Source organism: Ziziphus jujuba, chromosome 4 (genome assembly GCF_031755915.1).
Source record: "Ziziphus jujuba cultivar Dongzao chromosome 4, ASM3175591v1".
NCBI classification, from domain to species: domain Eukaryota; kingdom Viridiplantae; phylum Streptophyta; class Magnoliopsida; order Rosales; family Rhamnaceae; genus Ziziphus; species Ziziphus jujuba.
In genome coordinates this window covers 6,071,470-6,091,018 of record NC_083382.1, presented here as the reverse complement: position 1 = coordinate 6,091,018, position 19,549 = coordinate 6,071,470, and the positions used below count along the sequence as shown (strand labels likewise).

At 33.8% G+C, this 19,549-nt stretch overlaps 1 protein-coding gene and 1 pseudogene across 2 annotated transcripts; one reads left to right on the top strand and one right to left on the bottom strand.

Moving 5' to 3' along the window:
- The first annotated feature begins 4,369 nt into the window (after positions 1 to 4,369).
- LOC125418262 (disease resistance protein RUN1-like) lies at positions 4,370 to 8,461 on the top strand (annotated as a pseudogene).
- Positions 8,462 to 9,585: 1,124 nt separating this feature from the next.
- LOC107434919 (protein GLUTELIN PRECURSOR ACCUMULATION 3) lies at positions 9,586 to 19,276 on the bottom strand. Of its 2 annotated transcripts, XR_007240335.2 has the most exons (17): positions 19,091 to 19,276; positions 18,879 to 18,976; positions 18,242 to 18,380; positions 18,119 to 18,147; positions 17,894 to 17,990; positions 17,757 to 17,812; positions 17,525 to 17,632; positions 16,064 to 16,120; positions 15,668 to 15,759; positions 14,856 to 14,940; positions 13,204 to 13,356; positions 12,528 to 12,628; positions 12,104 to 12,283; positions 11,918 to 12,030; positions 11,787 to 11,830; positions 10,455 to 10,545; positions 9,887 to 9,917 (listed from the first exon to the last, which is right to left on the bottom strand). XR_007240335.2 is itself a non-coding variant. In XM_016046437.4 (16 exons), exons 1-16 carry the CDS (start codon positions 19,150 to 19,152, stop codon positions 9,858 to 9,860), a joined length of 1,521 nt encoding a protein of 506 aa, XP_015901923.2. In that variant the 5' UTR covers positions 19,153 to 19,274; the 3' UTR covers positions 9,586 to 9,857. The 2 variants fall into 2 exon arrangements, 1 of the variants encoding a protein (XP_015901923.2); XM_016046437.4 differs by lacking the exon at positions 11,787 to 11,830 and having other exon boundaries at positions 9,586 to 9,917; positions 19,091 to 19,274.
- Between the last annotated feature and the right edge of the window lie 273 nt (positions 19,277 to 19,549).

Sequence of the window (19,549 nt, the reverse complement as noted above, 5' to 3'; positions counted from 1 at the left end):
TTATGAGAAAAATTGGAGGCATTATTTGAATGGCGAAAAGTGTGAAATTTATACAGATCATAAGAGCCTTAAGTATTTTTTCACTTAAAAGGAGTTAAATATAAGACAAAGGCATTGGTTGGAGTTGGTGAAGGACTATGATTGTGTAATTAATTATCACCTTGGTACAACTAATGTGGTGGTTGATTCTTTGAGTAGGAAGTCTATTAGTTTTACTACAGCTTTATTAACTACATAAAAGCATATTTTAAAGGACTTTGAAGAACTAGAGATTATGGTTGTGAAGAATGGAGACCATGCATTTATAGCTGCTTTATCTGTGAAACCAATTTTAATTGAGAGGATAAAAGGGAAACAATTTGATGACCCTCTTTTCCTTAAGATTAAAGATGAAATAAGATCCGGAAAAAGGCATGAGTTTAGAATATCAGATGATTGAGCGCTATGTTTTGGAGACAAATTGTGTGTGCCTAATGACCCAGATTTGAAATATGAAATCCTCAATGAAGCACATAATTCTCCATATCCAGTTCATCTAAGTAGTATGAAAATATATCATGATTTACGGATGACATTTTGGTGGGTGAATATGAAATGAAAAATTGCTCACCATGTCGAGCAATGTTTAGTTTTTCAGCAGGTTAAGGCTGAGCATCAGAGACCATTTGGTTTGTTGAAACCTTTAATGGTACCTGAATGAAAGTGGAAGCAAATTTCAATGGATTTTGTTGTTGGGCCGCTGAAGACACTAAAGGGCTATAATGTTATACGGGTCATTGTGGATCGTTTGACCAAATCTTCGCATTTTCTACCTATAAGTACCACATTCACTATGGATCAGTATGCTCCGTTGTATGTTAATGAGATCGTGGGGTTGCATGGAGTCCCTTTATTGATTGTTTCTGATCGTGATCCAATGTTTACCTCAAATTTCTAAAGGAGTCTAAATAAAGCTTTGGGTACAAAGCTTAATTTTAGTACTGCATTTCATCCTCAAACAGATGGACAATCAGAAAAAACCATACAAACTTTGAAGGACATGCTTCAAGTGTGTGTGACGGATTTTATTGGTAGTTAGGACAAGCATCTATCTTTGGTAAAGTTTGCATATAATAACAGTTATCACAAAAGTATTAAAATGGCTCCTTATGAGGCACTTTATGGACTTAAAGTGTAGGTCCCTGGTGCATTAGGATGATGTTTGGAGAGTTTTATGTTCCACATTATAAGTTTTATTAAGTGTTATAAATATGACCTTTACCACATCCAAAGTATATAAACTTAGAGTGTGACATGTGTTGTAGTTGAAGATGAAAAAAAATTCTCAAAATTCAGAAAATGAAGATTCTTCCCATTGAAGAAAGACAAGGACTATGTAGGAGATTTATGATGCCACTCAGCCAACAAATCAAGAAAATATTTTCCTTGCCTTTTTGGCAGGAGAAGATCATATTTCTTTTGAAGAAGCTGTCAAAGAAGAAAAATGGAGATTAGCTATGAAGGAAGAAATTGACACAATTGAAAGAAATAACACATGGGAACTCACTTCTCTTCCAACAAAGAAAAATGCTATTGGAGTCAAGTGGGTGTTCAAGACAAAGATCAATCCAGATGGTTCAATTAACAAATACAATGCAGGATTAGTTGCCAAGGGGTACAAGCAAAAGGAAAGTGAACATTTGAAGAAGTTTTTGCACCAGTTTCAGGACTTGAAACTGTGCGGCCAATAATCTCTCTTGCAGCTCAAAATAATTGGGAAGTTTATCAAATGGATGTTAAATCTGCCTTCTTCAATGGATATCTTGATGAAGAAATTTTTGTTGAGCAACAACCTGGTTTTGTGAAGAAAGATGAAGAGCACAAAATTTATAAATTGAGGAAGGCCTAAATTCTTCTATGACTGGTCTGATCAACTTTGGCTAATTTATATCCCTCGTGATATATTTTTCCATACAAAGTGGCAGAACGATTGTAGTCAAATTGAGCTTACTATTGGATCTAATTGGCTAATTTATATCCCTCGTGATATATATTTTTTTTTTAATATAAACATTTTTTTATCTAATTTGTTTGGTGCATGCGAATGAGTTGCCCTGTTTTTGTTCTTTTCTTTCTCTTTTTCTTTTTTCTTTTTTTTTTTTTTTTTTTTTTGGGGTATGTGTGTGTGTGTGTGTGTGTTCCTTTTGTGGCTAGAGCAGATTTCATTCAACTGAGACATAGAGAATAAGAGTATGAGAGAAAATTTCTTGTCCAGCAGTGTGCCTCTCATACCTACTTGCCATATCCATTCGGTAAGTAGGCAAGCCAGCAAAGATACCTTTAGGTCTCCCTACCTCTAGTCTCTGTAGTTGTAATTGTATGTGTTTGTATTTAATGCTTAATATTATTAAACATGATGGAACGTTCTTCTTAAATATGTTTACACTTTATAGAATCCCATCGTCCAAGCAAATGACTTTATAATTGTTCTTCCTAGATTTGAAATTCCAGCCTGGTTCACTCATCACAGTTTTGGGTCGATAAGCTTAGGAAGTATGTTCACACACGCATTGGATTTTATATGTAGTCAAGACTTGGGACTTCGACTTCTCAAGGATCCTGAGTTCTTCTATGGCAGCAGTTATCAACTTTGCCTGTTTTATTTGCCTCATGATATATAGTTCCATACAAAGTGGCAGAATAATTGCGGTCAAATTGAGTTTACTTTTGAATCCGCTAGATATGATGTGGTGTTTCTTTTGGCATATGCGCAAGAAATACAAGATTTGAACCTAAACAATGAATATGGGGATGTAGATACCTTTTATAGAATGAGGCGAAGAAGGGATTTACTGAATACTTCACATAATATACACCTTACATTTTTCTGCTTTGTACTAGCTTAATATATTTGTCAAATTTGTAGGCGTTATGATGTAGTTAAATTATATAGTTATATGTCTAAAACAAGTCTCTAAAAGCAGTAATGAGGTAACAAAGAAACCAAAAACAAAGGCAAAACCCCAGAACTTAAGGAAGACAGTTGATATGTAAGTATGATATTGAACATACATACAGGTCTACAGGATCTTCCAATTAGTTTGTAATATTCCATCTCTTTCCTTTTAGTCTGGTAGGAGCCGTTTGTATTCTGCCAGCAGATGAGGGATATCGTCCATACGCGACTGAAAACCATTTAAGCGAATTCAAGTAGATGACTAGAGGAAAAATAAAGGAAAATAAAACTCTGCAAATATATTGATGCATGATACTTACTTAACATCACAAAATCGATTGCATTAAATTGCAGGAATACATATATGATAATGTTTATTCTGTATTATATGCCCAAGTCATGTTATTACTTGTATTACAAGTCTCTAAGAAAGATTGTACAACTTTCTTATTTTTTTTTTTTTTAAATATATTCTTCAAAATTAGGAGATTAAAGGGATTATAAGATTCCTTAGAAGTAAAGATGAAGCCATTTATTAAATGGTGAATGAAAAATAATGCGCTATATAGAAAACATAATGAAAAATATTGAACATTTTTAATATGATAAAAAGGGTAAGCCTAGTTCAAAGGAAAATTAGACTCGATGAACTTCTTGTGAGATGCACCATTTTCCCTGTCATAATCAATTCACTCATGTGGTGTTAGGTGAAGCAGTCGAATTAGATATGATGAAATTATTAAAGTTTTTATTTGTACCTAATTTAGTGAAGAAACTAAGACAAATGCTTACAAGTAAGCATTGGATATGTACAACCTAAAGACATACCGCAAGAGCATATAGACTGGGATTTATCCATTTTTATGTTAAACCACGGTGACCTTGCATGAATACTGATAAATGATGACCATAAAGGAGTAAGATATTATACTTTTCAATAAGCCTTACCTTCTAGAGCTGTTTTTCTATTTTATGAAAAGAATATGTTGTGGCAGTAATGAATAAACACGCTTTTATTTTTTCTTCTTTTTATTTTTTTATTTTTTTTTTTTTTTCTTTTTGAATGAAAAGTTTCCAGAAAAGACATCGGATAAAGTTAGCCGATGAAATTTAAATAAAATAAAAAAAAGTCCCAAAAAAAAGGCATAAAACTAGTCAAAGAAAACCCTGTCAAGCAACTATATGGTCAAACGTATTACTATGGGAGCCTCATTGAGTAAACGACGAACTTGTACAATTTCTAATAAATGAACAATAACTTGGTCAGCTGGGTTGCTCTGCCAAATTAATTGTTATTGACCAATGAATTAATAATCTTTCTTTCCATTTCCATGGAAGCTTTCCTTAATCCAGTTACCATGCAGTTCAATCTCTGATAAATAGGCCCTTCTGAGCTAAGCTAGTACACCCTTGTCCTGTCTCACACTTTCATGAATGAAAAGATCTTATTCATTGATCTCTGCTACTTCTTCTTCTAAACCTCGAAACCAATATGATGTGTTTTTGAGTTTTAGAGGCGAAGACACCCACTACGGTTTTACAGGTCATCTATATGAAGCTCTTTGTCAGAAAGGAATTTACACCTCCTTAGACGATGATAAACTAGAGAGAGGCAAATCCATTTCTCCGGAGCTGTTGAAAGCCATCGAAAACTCAGGCTCTTCCATCATCATTCTCTCAGAAAACTATGCTTCTTCCACTTGGTGCTTGGATGAACTTGTCGAGATTCTTCAATGCAGGGAGGCCTACAAACAGATTGTTATGCCCATTTTCTATCACGTGGGTCCATCTCATGGTCGAAAGTAGATTGGAAGTTTTGGAGAAGCATTCGAGAGACATGAACAAGTATTTAGTCACAACTTGGAAAATGTGCAAACTTGGAGGGATGCTTTAAAAGAATTAAGCAATCTAGCTGGATGGCATTTACATGATAGGTAAATAAATACATACTTGTCCTTTCCTTTATCTTTGTCTGTCCTTTCTTCCTTAACTAATCTACGTATGAGTTTCGAACCTAAAAGCCATAACATATACATATGCGTAATTTACATATATTTGCTGGATTCTTATTTGTTTTTTCCCAACTTAGTATAACTCTATATCATCATTACAAACTTTATGTATGGATTCACTTACAATAGTTTCCATGTTTGAATTTTGAAGGAATGAAGCAAAATTTATAAAAGACTTAATTGTAGAGGTCACGAGTAAACTTGTTGTTGCACGGTTAAACATTTTAGAGGACGTTTTTGGTATGGAATCACGACTGGAGAAACAGAACTTTTGTGTTTGTAATTCATCATTGGATGATGCTTTCGCTGTTCGTTTTATTGGAATTTGTGGAATGGGCGGTATAGGGAAAACAACTCTTGCCAGAGCTTATTATGAGTGAATGTCTTCTGAATTTGAATGTAGCAGTTTTGTTGCAAATGTCAGAGAAGTTTGTGAAAAGGAGAACAATGGTCTTGTATATTTGCAAAATGTTCTTCTTTCGGACATTTTAAATGAAGAATCTACAAAAATAAGGGATACCTATAAAGGAAAGAACATTATAAGAAGTAGATTATGCCATAAAAAGGTTCGTGTTGTTCTTGATGATGTGGACAAATTGGATCAATTAAAAGTACTAGCTGAGAAAGACAATTGGTTTGGCTCCGGAAGTAGAATACTGGTAACAATTAGAGATGAAAGTTTACTTATAAGTACATATAATGATTGTGAAATATATAGAGCTGAGGAATTCAATGACAATGAAGGTCTTCAACTATTTTCTTGGAAAGCATTCAAAAGTAGTCATCCTTCAGTGGATTACACAGAGGTGTCTAAACAAGTCATAGCATATGCGAAGGGTCTTCCATTAGCTCTTGAAGTACTAGGTTCTTTTTTACGTGGCAAAACTGTAAATGAATGGGAAAATGCTTTGCATAGACTAAAGAAGAATCCAGAAAAGAAGATTGTAAAAGTACTTCAAATAACTTTCGATGGACTTGAGGAAACAGAGAAGAATATTTTTATTGATATTGCATGTTTCTTCAAAGGATTTGATAAAGATGATATCATCCAAATTATGGATAGTTGTGGTTTCTATCCAAGAATTGGGATAAGAAATCATATTGATAAATCTCTTATATACAGTGATCCTCATAACAAACTTTGGATGCATGACTTACTACAAGAAATGGGCAGAGAAACTGGTCTAGAAAAATCCCGCAACGAACCAGGAAGATGGAGCAGGTTATGGGATTACAAAGATGTATACCATGTTTAAGAAGCTTTTTTTTTTTTTTTTTTTAATCAAATCAATTCCACGAATTTGATTGGTTTTGATGGAAATTAAGTTATGGTGGAATTTTTTGTGATCAAGTTTTAACTTTTTTTTTTTTTTTTTTTTTCCTACCAATTAATTTTCTCCGGAATAGTAATCTTGGATGACTATGATTTTAGTTTATTATAAAGCCCAAACAGATGTATTTAAGCTCTTCTCTTTGTTTTAATTTTTCTTTTTCTCTTTCTTTCTCTTTTTTTTCTTTTTTTTTTTTCTTTTTTTTTTTTTTTTTTTTGAGTTTTTTCATTTAAGCCCTTTTCAATTGGCATATATAGAGTTACAAAAATACTTTTATGTAAATTAAAATATTTATGTATGTTATATATAGCTGGAAAAACTGTTATATACTGTGTTTAACTTTTGTTGTTTTGATTTCAACTATCAGGCTACAGAAGAAGTTGAAGCCATAGAAAGTCACCTTGGACACTGTTGGGAAGCCATCTCAAAGATGAAGAAATTAAGATTGCTCATTGGGTCTGGCCGTCAAATGGGAGGTGGTCTAACATATCTTTCTAATGAGTTACGAATTCTAAATTGGTTTTTAGTTCCTTTCACAAGTTTGCCTTCAAGTTTCCAACCAGATGGCCTTGTTGAATTGAAGTTGTTGTCGAGCAATATCAATCAACTTTGGAACAACCCTATCAAGGTAACTTTAGAATTTCTTATAGTATGCTACACTCATCTGAAATATAATATACATATATGCTACAGTAAATATATTTCTCCAACCATAGTTTAGGCGCCTAATATCAAACTATATATGAAGGATACAGGCCTTAGGTAACATGTTTTCTGACGTTAGACACAAACGTTATGGGGGAAAACAAACGTCCAATATATATATATATATATATATTGTCTTATGAAATAACTAAATTTTCTCTTTTTTGATATAACCGCCTTTATATAATTTGAAAATCATTGATTTAAGTGGTTCAACAAAAATTAGAGACTTTAAAGACTTTGGGATGGCTCCAAATCTAGATAAATTGATTCTTGAGAGATGTTCAAATCTAGTGGAGGCCCATCCGTCCATCACACTTTTAGGAGGCTTACTTCACCGAACCTGAATCATTGCTATTGTCTAAAAAATCTTCCAACAAGCATAAATGGTTTGAAATCTCTCAAAGTTCTTAAACTTTCTCGTTGTATAATGGAAAGCAGCTTACCAGAGTATTTGGGGCATTTACATAATTTGGAGGAGCTTCATCTGGGCAGCTTTCATAGACGAGACGTGCTTTCTTGTTGGCGAGACTCTTTTGATTCAGAACCATGGGGTGTGCCAATATATTCAGAATCACAATGGGAAGATATGATGAATATCATTGTTGGCAAAGGTCTCATCCCAGGTTGTCATTATTCTTTGAAAAAATTGAATCTAAGTAATCTCTTTCTTAAGGATGGAGCAATTCCTGAAGATTTTGGTTGCTTAGCTTCTTTAGAAGAGTTAGACTTGAGCTACAATGGCTTTTCTTACCTAACTATCCAAGCTTAGGAATCTTGATTTGAGAAATTGCGATATTCTAAATTCATTGGGACCAGAGATTCCACCAAGCTTAGAAATGGTATGGGTTGATTACTGTACTTCATTGGATACTTTCCTTGATCCATCTGACGACCATTGCCACTTGACGTGTTCTGCAAGTTGTTTGGACTGCTGTAAATTGGTAAGCAGCCACGGAAGCAAAAAGACAGCATTGGCATCACTCAAAAGATACCTTCAGGTCTCTCTTTCTCTCTACCTCTCTTTGTGTTTCTACTTGTTAATGCTTAATATAATTAAACATGATGGTTCCTTTTCATTGTTACAGAATCCGCCTAATCGAAGCAGAAGATTTGATATTGTTCTTCCTGGATATGAAATTCCAGTCTGGTTCACTCATCGAAGTTTTGTGCCTTGGATAAGTTTAGAACTAGATAAAAATTGGTGCAACAGTGAGTGGAGGGGTTTTGCTTTATCTGTGTTTAAAGGCACAGATTCACGTGGTGAATGCAAGGTAAAAGTCGACCGACAAGATTGGGGATTCGGACTTGTTGAGTGTCCTGGATTTTTCAGAAGCAGTAGTTATCACCTTTGGGTGTTTTATTTGCCTTGTGATGTATACTTCCATACAAAGTGGCAGAAAAATTCCAGCACTCGTTTATATGAGCAAGACATGCAAGGTTTGAGCTTACACAAAGAAGCTGGAGAATTTAGCTAGAATGAATGGATAAGCCTTATTTACTAAATACTTCACAATTTATTTATTTATTTATTCATTTATTTTTCTTAGCCTAATATAATTGTCATTTTTTTTTTTTTTTTTTTGGGTATTATGCGCAAGTTTTGCTGTGTCTTCTTCTTCTTCTTCATTCAACTGAACAAACAGTTTTTTTGTGAAACAGGTGTAATTCTTCTTCTGCTCCTTCTTCTACTACTGCTTATATCTTAGATACCAAGTGGTTGGTATGAAAGTAAATAAAATTTATTAGGATTTTTCATATGGTTATTTTGATGTCGCAACTGGAAATCCATCAAATCATACTCGAAACTGTTTAGTTAGAAGCATGAAAGTTGTCCATTACTAGAAATTGTTTCTACTTCAATAAATTCCTCTGTAGTTGTGAAACAGCCGGTTGTTCCCTTTGGCATTTAATTTATTTTTATCAAAGCTCAAAGAGGTAGATGTAATTTACCCTTAAAATGTATACGTTGTCTCATTATAAATAGAGGTAACATGAAGATTTTAAATCACTTTTACCTTTGTTTCTAAATTTTTATACTCTAAAGGTTATTTCAATAATTAACAAGGGAGAATATATAACTAGCATCTATAATTTACCTAATTTATGTCTTCTATTTTCTTTTCATTTTTATTCATGTTTCAGTTGGTAAAGAAGATTTCATTAAACTAACCAAACAAACAGGATAAGATTTTTGAGAAACAGATGCAGAAAAGTTAAAGAGAATGCAAGGGTTATTTTAAATCACTTTTACCTTTGTTTCTAAATTTTTATACTCTAAAGGTTATTTCAATAATTAACAAGGGAGAATATATAACTAGCATCTATAATTTACCTAATTTATGTCTTCTATTTTCTTTTCATTTTTATTCATGTTTCAGTTGGTAAAGAAGATTTCATTAAACTAACCAAACAAACAGGATAAGATTTTTGAGAAACAGATGCAGAAAAGTTAAAGAGAATGCAAGGGTTATTTTGGTATCCTAGATACTTAGTCTGTGAGTACATTGAAATTTGGGTACCTGACCAAATAGCAACTTTTTTTATTAGTATTTCTCATTTGGTTATTTTGATGTTGCTTCCTTGTTCATTTCGAACTATGTAATTCAAAATAATTTCCAATTCTGAGACTGACTGAATGAAGACAGAAAACAGAAAACAGAGGTCCTCTGCAATTCGGAAATGCCATGCCATGATACACCCAAATGAGCCCGCAGAATGCATAATGAGGCAACCAGGACAACCAAAAATAAGGACAACGCCATAACTCAAGACAGTTGATATATGAGTATGATTTCAACATACAGGACTATGATTTCAACATACAGAACTACAAGATCTTCTGATTAGTTTGACATCATCCATCCTTTCCTTTTATTCTGGTAGGAGCCGTTTGTATTCTGCCAGCAGATGCGGGATATCATCCAAACGCAACTGAAAGCCATCGAAGCAGATTCAACTAGTTGAGAAGAGTATAAATAGAGGAAAAAGAACTGGTGCAAAAATATTGATGCATGATATTTACTTAAACTCACAAAACCACTGCATTTAATTGCATAAACACATATGCAATAATGTTTATGCTGCATCGTATATTTTTTTCCCTTTATGTAAGGTTTTTCAATCTCTTTGTCCAAGTCATGCCGTTACTAGTATTGCAAGTCTTTAAGAAAATCTTTTCAAGTCATACTGCATTTTAGATTTGTCCTTCAAATGAAGAGGCACATGTTCAGGTGATTTTCATACAAAAAGGAGAATCAACTTTTAGATAAACTAAGCCCATGATCTTTAGACATTAGGAGTACTGGAAAATATGATCGATATATTATTGTTGGACCATCTTCCTACTAACTATAGCTTTTGGGATAGACGGTGATCTAATATGGTATAAAGCCTTGGTGATATATTCAAACATAATAAAAAAAAATATAAAACACCATATGAAATATACATAGATAAAAATATCTGTACCTGATGAACATTTTTAATATGATAAAACCGATAAGCCTCCTTTGCAGCAAAACCAGACTCGATGAACTGCTTCTGAGATGCACCATTTTCCCTGTCATAACCAGAATATAAATATTAGTCTATGAAGATCCCAAAAGAGTAGAAAGAGGCATTATACTCAATAATTGCATCAACGTGTCCATGTCTAAAAAAAATGTAAAAAGACAAATATGGTTGAGCATCAAACTTGAACTCACATGGCAGTTGAGTTCTAATCATAAAAAGATATTAAACCATGTACTGCAATCCAATTTGTTGTCAAGTTTCAATGTAACATTTTAACTATTATCACCATTGTAAATTCCATGATAACTGGGGAAGACCGAAGATGAAACGTAAGATCGAAGGCAAAATCTAAACTCCTATGTAATCCCATGTAACTGAAATTTTGCACTAGCTTATTAAAATGGAGGTAAAAACACAATAGTATTGCCCCTAAGGTTGGCTCATATGATAAGGGACTCCATCAACTAATAGCAAAAAAAATGATAATCATAAAAAAATAAAGGTCTTTTATTGCTTAGAGATATTAAAAGATTCTTTAAAACATAACAAGAAAGTTATCAAAATTCTGGAATAGTTTTCATCCAAAGAGAAAGTCTTGAATAAATATTTCCAGAACCATAAACAAACATTGGTTTGTACATAATATGACAGATTGTTCACACAGCCACATCTGTAGACTGTAATATAAAACAGCCAGACTAGTTGCTTTGACTACATATTAAACAACTCAAAGCAATACAATTCAGTTCAACCTGAAACTATTATGGTTTGCCCACCTCTGGTAACATGTTGATCACCTCCATAATCAATTTTCCATTTGCCATATAGCTAGAAGTATAGATTGCTACATTTCTACACAGCTACCAATTGACTTTATGCTCTTGCACAATCATAGTATCATCATATTCCTTCCTTTGGCATCTACAATAATATCCTATTTAAAGACTGCTTCTGCAATTGTATTTCTTGCCAAAAATGTTCCATATGGATCCTTCTTTCAGAAGCTAACTCAGACGAATAGAGCAGAAACACAAAATCCAAATTCAGACATCTATTAGCATATGTTTTCCATTCTTATCAACATAACAGTCTTAGATAAATATGGGGTGTTCTTCCAGGTTGATTTAACATATCAAGTCAATTCACTCATGTTGTGTTCAGGAAGAGGTAGAATTAGCCAATATAAACCAATTATTAATGTTTTTATCAGTACCTAATTCACCTTTACAGAAATGCATGGTAAGAAACTAAAGAAATGCATGGTAAGAAACTAAGATAACTGCTTACTACAAAAGCATGTACACTGGGAGTTTAGTCACTTTTTTTTCTCACTGCAAGTTAAACCATTGCAAAACCATGTTGGAATCCTGAGAAATAATAACCATAAACAAGTAACTTTTATAGTATGTTGTTCTTACAAATGCCGATGAGCAATCAAGCGCTGGTAGTCTCGAAGCAGGGGCCCAAGCTCTTTAAGTGGTAAAGAACTTGGTGTAGATTTTCTCCAATGGTCGCGTAGCAACAGAGTTGCCTTTTTTCACCATAAAGAAAACTATTTAGTTAGAAGTAACTGACAGATCCATCAAAAAATATAGCATAGGTACCTGATTGTGCGAAAGCTGTCCATTACTAGAAACTGTTTCTCCAACCAAACTGGATGCTAGTTCCATAAATTCTTTATCTTCTGATTCATCTACGATTGGGATCCTTTTATCAGCAAGCGAAACTGAAATCCCTAATCTTTTCTGTAAATCTGAGACAGTAGATTTTTCTCTTTGGCCTTCCTGTTAAAGAGGATGAGCATCTTGAAAAATCTAGAACTCTATCGGTAAAGTATACTTAACGATAATTACAGAATCAAGTGAAATTAATGGACTATCAAGTTCAAGATCCAACTTCATGTAATGGATAACTAATTAGCAGACTTCTATGAATGTCCAAGGAAGCATTCAAACCATAAAATATGTATTTTTGTATTGAAATGTTCTTTTATCCTCTTGGTTCAATAACAAGCAATTTTTCTAGCACCTTGACCCCAGATTGGAAATAATCATTTTCTGATGCCATATCCTTATTTTGAGGAGGACTGACTGGTGATAATGTGGTCGGTCTCTTTGCAATTGGATCATCTGTAACACACAAAATGTGAAAATAAAAACATAAAAGAAATTTACAATTTAGCATGTAACTTAAGACTTCATGGGGCATTTTCCAAACATTTATTAAGAAAATATATAAATAAATAGATAAGCATTTTTCCCTCATGATCAACCAAAACATCACTAGGACTAGTTACCTCGCACCACACTTAATAATCCTTACAATATATATGCATACGTGCATGCATGTATTTTTCTTTCAGTTCTAAGACATTTCAACATATTCTCTTCACCCACAAAAAATGACCTCCTACCCTCTCTTTTTTCAAATTTCTTCACTCCATCTATAAGGTAGAGATGCTACGGAACCTTTCCATCACTATGAGTTAAAAGGATTATGGTCATAAAATTGTGGAAGAATCAAATTGAAAAGCGAATTTTTCACTTTATTGGGCAAGTTAGAAACCTAAGACCCATCCAGAACATTCACTGAGTAAAGCCTAAAGTATCAAGTCTATGCAGGAAATGATTCAAAAACTCATCCAAAGTAAAATTCAAAAAAAAAAAAAAAAAAAAAAGGACAACTACAAGAAACAAACCCGTACCTTCAGGAACCAACCACCACAAGTCACCAAATGTTGTCTTTCCATCAAAGCCCCCAAATAGTAGATAACGAGAACCTATACAATTCAGAGAATGGTATGCTCGAGCAGGAGGCAATTCAGTGCTAGTAGGCAAGCGCTTCCACTGTGCAGATACTAAATTCCCAGGTAAGGGGAAAAAAATAAAAAAATAAAAAAATAAAAAATAATGCTACAAATTAGTCACCAACTAATGTTGGTGAATAACGAACTACAATGTTGCAAAATCAAATTATGTTACAGGCTGTTGTTGAATCATAACAACTGTATTGAATGCAAACGAAACAATATTTCTACCTTCTAATTAAGAACTTACTCGTCTAGCAGTATAAATTTACAAAAGTAGAATAATTTTACATGCTAGTACGCCATATTTTTATTGGGCTGGACTCGCTAAGAAATTATCTTCACAAATTAACTTTTTTATCAGTTGACTGAGCTGTGCAAATAGTCATGTAAGCTTCACCACCGCAAATATCATGACAATACATCTAACAATGCTACTATATCTATATTGGCATGTATTAGAATGTTTCATCAAACTACAGGGGTGATTTTAGAGTATTGTAAGTTGTAACCACCAACATTCAACCAGGAACTGTACCATGATGCATAAATTTTTTCTACCCGCTTAAATTATTGCCAGCCTAAATTTTAACTAATGTTCCAAAAACTACTCAACATCTAGTATAAGTGTGTGCTGCAAACATAGGCTCTAATCATATGGACAATGAAGTTGCCACCAACACACACAGGAAGTGTCAACTCATTCTTGCCTTCCAATTTATTAGCTTCTTCTTCGTTTCCATATAGCTTTAACAATGGAGATGAAGATTTAAGCTCCACTTGCAACTTAAAGATGATTAACCATAACTTTTGGTAACATGGCTGCTATTTTCCCAATTGGTATAGTAACTTCAAGCTCTTTCAAGCAATGTTCCCCAACCTTATAGCATCATTAGCATATGAGTGAGTGAGTGTGTGTGTGTGTGTGTGTGTCCAATGTTCGACAATCTTATAGCATTAGTAGCATAGGGGGGGTGGATGGTGTGTGGTATGTGTGTGTGTGTGTGTGATGTTCACCAACCATATAGCATCAGTAGCATATGGAGTGTGTGTGTGTGTGTTGCTATGCAATGTTCGCCAGCCTTATATGTGTGTGTGTGTGTGTGTGTTGCTATACAATGCATGCCAACCTTATAGCATCAGTAGCATGTGGAGTGTGTGTGTGTTGCGATGCAATGTTCGCCAACCTTATAGCATCAGTAGCATATGTGTGACCTTATAGCATCAGTAGCATATGGAATGTGTGTGCGTGCGTGAGTGTGCATGCGTGCATGTGTGTGTGTGTGCGCCATATGATCTTCTCCTAGAGGGCTTAGTAAGCCTATGTAGTAACTTAGAAGGTTTACAATCTGAATTTTGCCATTTCACCATCAAAATTATCTCAGATTCAACAGATCAGATATTCAATATCAGAAGTCAACGTTGAATTATTTAACCCACATTGAAGAATGGTATCAAGCAAAAAGATTTACCTAATATACGGCTATTTAAAATTGTAATCCTGCACAAGTTAGCAAGAAGTATAACGGAAATATCGTAAAGGTACTCACCCCTGTCTAAAACAATGCAGTCATTGTAATAAATGTCATAACGACTCAACCAGCCACCAGTCCCATGGCCTCCAAATAACAATAGCTGCAAAAACTAGTTATGGTCAGGCAAAAAGTAAATCAACAAAAGGATGTCAGGATCCATGAGAAACAAATGAAGATACACCTTAATCATCATTAGCATTGCTCATATGATTTTAAGACCATATATAGTAGTTTCTACAGAAAAAATAAAGCTACATCCCACTTATCATGGCAAAAAGGAAAAACCATTCTTCAGAGTTACAGAAGATCATAGATATTTGCTCAAAGTTGTGGAGAAGATTAACATGTTTATCCAGCTAAGCATTATACCAGTGTTCAAGGTTAACAAATATATCTCTTCCTATAGCATTATGTATGAAGAAAAGTTAGAAGTGGATGACCATTCCCTAGTAATACAAACCTCTTGACTCAGATTAAATGTACTTATTATTTTTCTCATTTCTCCTTATCTTCCTTTACATGATTTTTTTTTTTTTTTTTTTTGGGGGCAATCATCATTGCATTGCAGACCCTGAGGAGTTGTAGGAGGACGTTATTCAGATTAAAAAGACATGAAAAATGTGTGAGAGAGAGCAGCACCCATCACACCTTACAATACCTATACCTAAATTTTGATTGCTCCCTCCTCATGTTACCAAAATTAAACTTGTTCTTAATATGTTTTCAACACAATCAACATAACCAAAATCAAAGCAATAGGAACCAAGAACCACAATTTAAGAAGCAAAATCAACAAAAGAAGTAACGGGCCTGGAGATGTCAATTACATGTAACCCTCCGGATGTGATTGTATGGCCGCAACATGGAGGAGGAGCTTGACCAGGAAGCTTCAATTGGGTCCATGCAGGCATTTCATTTTCTTCCTTCCACAACAAAGAGAAAACACAACTTAGTTGATTCAGAAACCATGTATTGCTATGAAGACAGAATTGATATATTACTTTTAAGTTAAGAATATATGCAGCCAGCACTAATCATGATCAACTAAACCATGAATTAAATTCAATTAACTTCATAACAGACAAAATGCTGTAAAGGGTGTATAATAAAAAGAAACATCCTCGAGTACAAGCCAACAACAATGCTCATGTTCAATGGCCCACACAAAACAAAAGAATATTGCATAACAAAAGAAGGAAAAAGAAAGAATATTAAGTAATAACCTTCTTCAATAAGACCCTTCAAAGCCCATAAATCACCCATGATTGGACCTCCACCTCCTACCACAGATAAAGAATACAACATCAACTAAAAAATACAATTTAAATGAAACCAGACATATTAGTCCACTCTATAAACGGAAGGTGTAATCCAAAACTACATTTATCAGCTAAAAGAAAATGGGGCAAAAAGAAACACTAGAAAGTTAAACAAAGTAAACTTAAGTCTGCGTATGATAGACACAATCGGGACCAAAGATATCATGTGCAAAAGAATATGCAAAATGTCCAATTTGACAGACATGTAATTTATATATAATTTCCACCTCTGAAAGATCTCGAACCTAAATTTGTCAGGGTGAATAGAACTTATTAAAAAATTAACAATAATTGCCCATTAGTTTCTACTCTAAACTCAATGCCACTCTTTCTTTTATTTTGCTAAAGTCTGTATATTAATGTTGACAGGTAAAGATCAAGACATTAACATGCTTTAACAATTTGGCACAAACAAGTAAAGAATAACATGTTAATGTAATTTTATGCCTTCTATCAATTTAATCATTTTGCATAAATCATATATTTACCAACTTTAAGGTTATAAAATGCAAATCTTATATTTGCATTTTCTCAATTTAAGCATACATGTCATGTACTTAAAAAGTCCTGCAAAAGACAGAGATTAAGCATATAAAAATTGAAACATTCATCCACAAAGAACAAAGTTTATATTTGTTTAGCTTAACAAAGCATAAATCCACTACATAATTTGATAGTATTTTCTCAAATCACTCCACTACCTTAGATGATTTATAGGATTCACTCAAACCCCTTAGAAGCCGAAGTTTTTTTCGTACTATAAGACCAACTTAGAAAACTCTCCTAAATATTTTGCATTAACAGTTAGGCTAACCAAAAACATTTTCCCTAAAGTCACAACGAAAACGTACCATATAAGACGTGAGAAATTGCAGAAAATGTGGGTCATGTTTTGGATGGATAACAGAAGGATTATAACGTGATAGCATGTGAATAAAAATAATAAATAACAATCTCATTAGCAGCATTCCCTTGCATTAGATCTCTTTCCATTCAATTTGTTGATCCATAAGCCAGCTATATACCAGACATAGTTATTGATGACGCAGCCAGGAGCATATTAGTTATATTGCTTACTATCTTGCCACATATGTAATCAGAAAAATCTATATTGCATAACAATTAGACGAATGGAGGCCCTCAAGTAAACACTTCTAGGAATAAGTCAAAGTAAGGTCTACTCGTCGTAGAATCGACCATAGATATCCTCTTTTTTCGGTATATTTGCATCAGGCTTAGACCCTACTAGTAAGAGAAGGTGTTCCCGAAAGGGAATGAAACCTGTCTAAGATCCTGTAAGGTCTACTGATAAAAAACAAGAGTCACTGAAAACCAATTAAATAAGGTTATGGTATACTACATCACCTCTGCCACCATATACCAGCAATCGTTTCTCAACCATGGTAACTGTATGGCCACATCTAGGCGGAGGTATTGATCCAGTAACTGACAGCTCTGTCCATTCAAGTGACACTGCTCAAGGAAGAAGACCAAGAAATATATCGTAAGACCATGTTAGCAGAATAATTAACCGAACCAATCACTATATATGCATTTTTTAGTGTCCTTGTCCAAAGCCTCAGAATAAAGAAGTTACTTGTGTCCATGACGTATACATCGGACAACCACTTCTTTCCATCCCAACCACCATACCTACAATCAAATTAGTCCTATTCAACAAAACATGAGAAACCCAACACCAAAAAATTAGCATTGCATCATTTAAATACCCACATAACGATTTTCCGGTTTCCAATAGCTGAAGCTGCTGCAAAGTCCCGTGGCGAAGGTAAGTCACCAAAACTGGTCAACTCTGACCATTGCCATATATCTGGAACAAGAGTCTCGGCATGTCAAATACTTAATTCAAACCAGCACTAAACCAAGGTTATCTAACATTATAAGCAAATGTACACTATGCTTGGTGCCTTTGAAAATTTGTTAAATTGATGCTCTTACCAGTATCTAAGACCCAAAAGTCGCCCAACCTGAGCACAGAATTTTCCATTAACGTTGGGTGTTTGAGAGTAAGTAACAATACTCATAAAGATATAAAGAATTGAGAATGCATATGAATATTACCTTTTGCTACCAGAACGGCCCCCAAAAATGAACATATTACAGTCAATTGCAACAGCAATGTGAAATGCACGCGGACTTGGACCTACTTGTCCATCAGAGCCACATCCAGAGCACTCTGGCTGAAACCATAATTTGTTATCTGAAACAATCAGAACCCATATTCAAACTTGTGCCAAAGTTTAAAAAGGAGACAAGTGAATTTCAAATTACAACAGCCTTTAAACAAACACATGTCTTCCATGATAAATGATACTATCGAAGCAACTGTAAGCACTAGAATTGCATACACAACGGATTCAGCCACAATGCAGTCCTTTTGTAAACTGCTCTGCCATTATTCCTAAAACAAAATTATGGTGTTCTTAAAATAAAGTTTTCTTTTTTCTGTTTTGTTGTATGCATGAAACCCAATATTCTCAATTGTAAAACAAAAAACAAAAAAAAGAAAACAAAAAAAATCAGAATATGGTCAAAATGATTACATTCTTTAACACCAGCAATCCATGACACTAAAAAATTTTGATAAAATTACAAAAAAACCCAGATGAAAAATATCAATTAGAAGTGCATATACGGGAAAAATCGATACAAAAGAAACAAATTGATGAAAATCAGAGGTACTAGGAAATAGAAAAACCTGTATCATAGACGACGATATCGCTGAGAAACTTCTTATCGAGGAGGCCACCGAACACAACAACCTTTGATTTCCCAATATTGACTGCAGTGTGACCACTGAGAATCCAAAAACAAAAAAATCAATACACAAAGGAAGTCTTGGAAATTGTAATTATACGAAAAAAATTATATTAAAAAAAAAAAAAAAGAGAGAGAGAGAAGGGGAATTGCCTGCGAGGTTGAGGAGGAGTTCCACCGAAGTCGGAGGAGGAAGCTCGAACCCAGTAATGCATTGTTTTTTTTGTATTTCTTCTGCTAGCCCTCTGCAGCTCTGCTTGATTTCTCTCGCACTAGTCCAAAAGAGTATTTAAGACAACTAAAAATAAATCTGCGTTTTTCTTACTGCTAATTGTTTTTCTTCTTACTTACTATTTATGGGTTTTTCATGAAAACTGAAAATGAGCCCAAATTTTTATTTTCATAATAATTTACCGATCCACAACAAATCATTTTACTTTTCAATTATAATAACTGTTGCATTTATATTTCCCAGAAAAATTGAAAAAAATTAAAAAATAAAAACTGTTGCCAATCAATTAATAGGCTTTTATTATAACTTTAATGAAATTTTCTTCCAAAAAAATATAATATAAATGTATATATAGAATAAATTAATTTGTAATTATCAAA

What these genes read in the sequence shown, in the direction of transcription:
- LOC107434919 (XM_016046437.4), bottom strand. Translation starts at nt 19,152, where the DNA reads ATGCATTACTGGGTTCGAGCTTCCTCCTCCGACTTCGGTGGAACTCCT. An exon ending in ACTCCTCCTCAACCTCGCAG is followed by an intron (nt 18,977 to 19,090) that starts GCAATTCCCCTT and finishes TTGGATTCTCAG; the next exon opens with TGGTCACACTGCAGTCAATA. An exon ending in CTGCATTGTTTTAGACAGGG is followed by an intron (nt 13,357 to 14,855) that starts GTGAGTACCTTT and finishes CTGGGAATTTAG; the next exon opens with TATCTGCACAGTGGAAGCGC.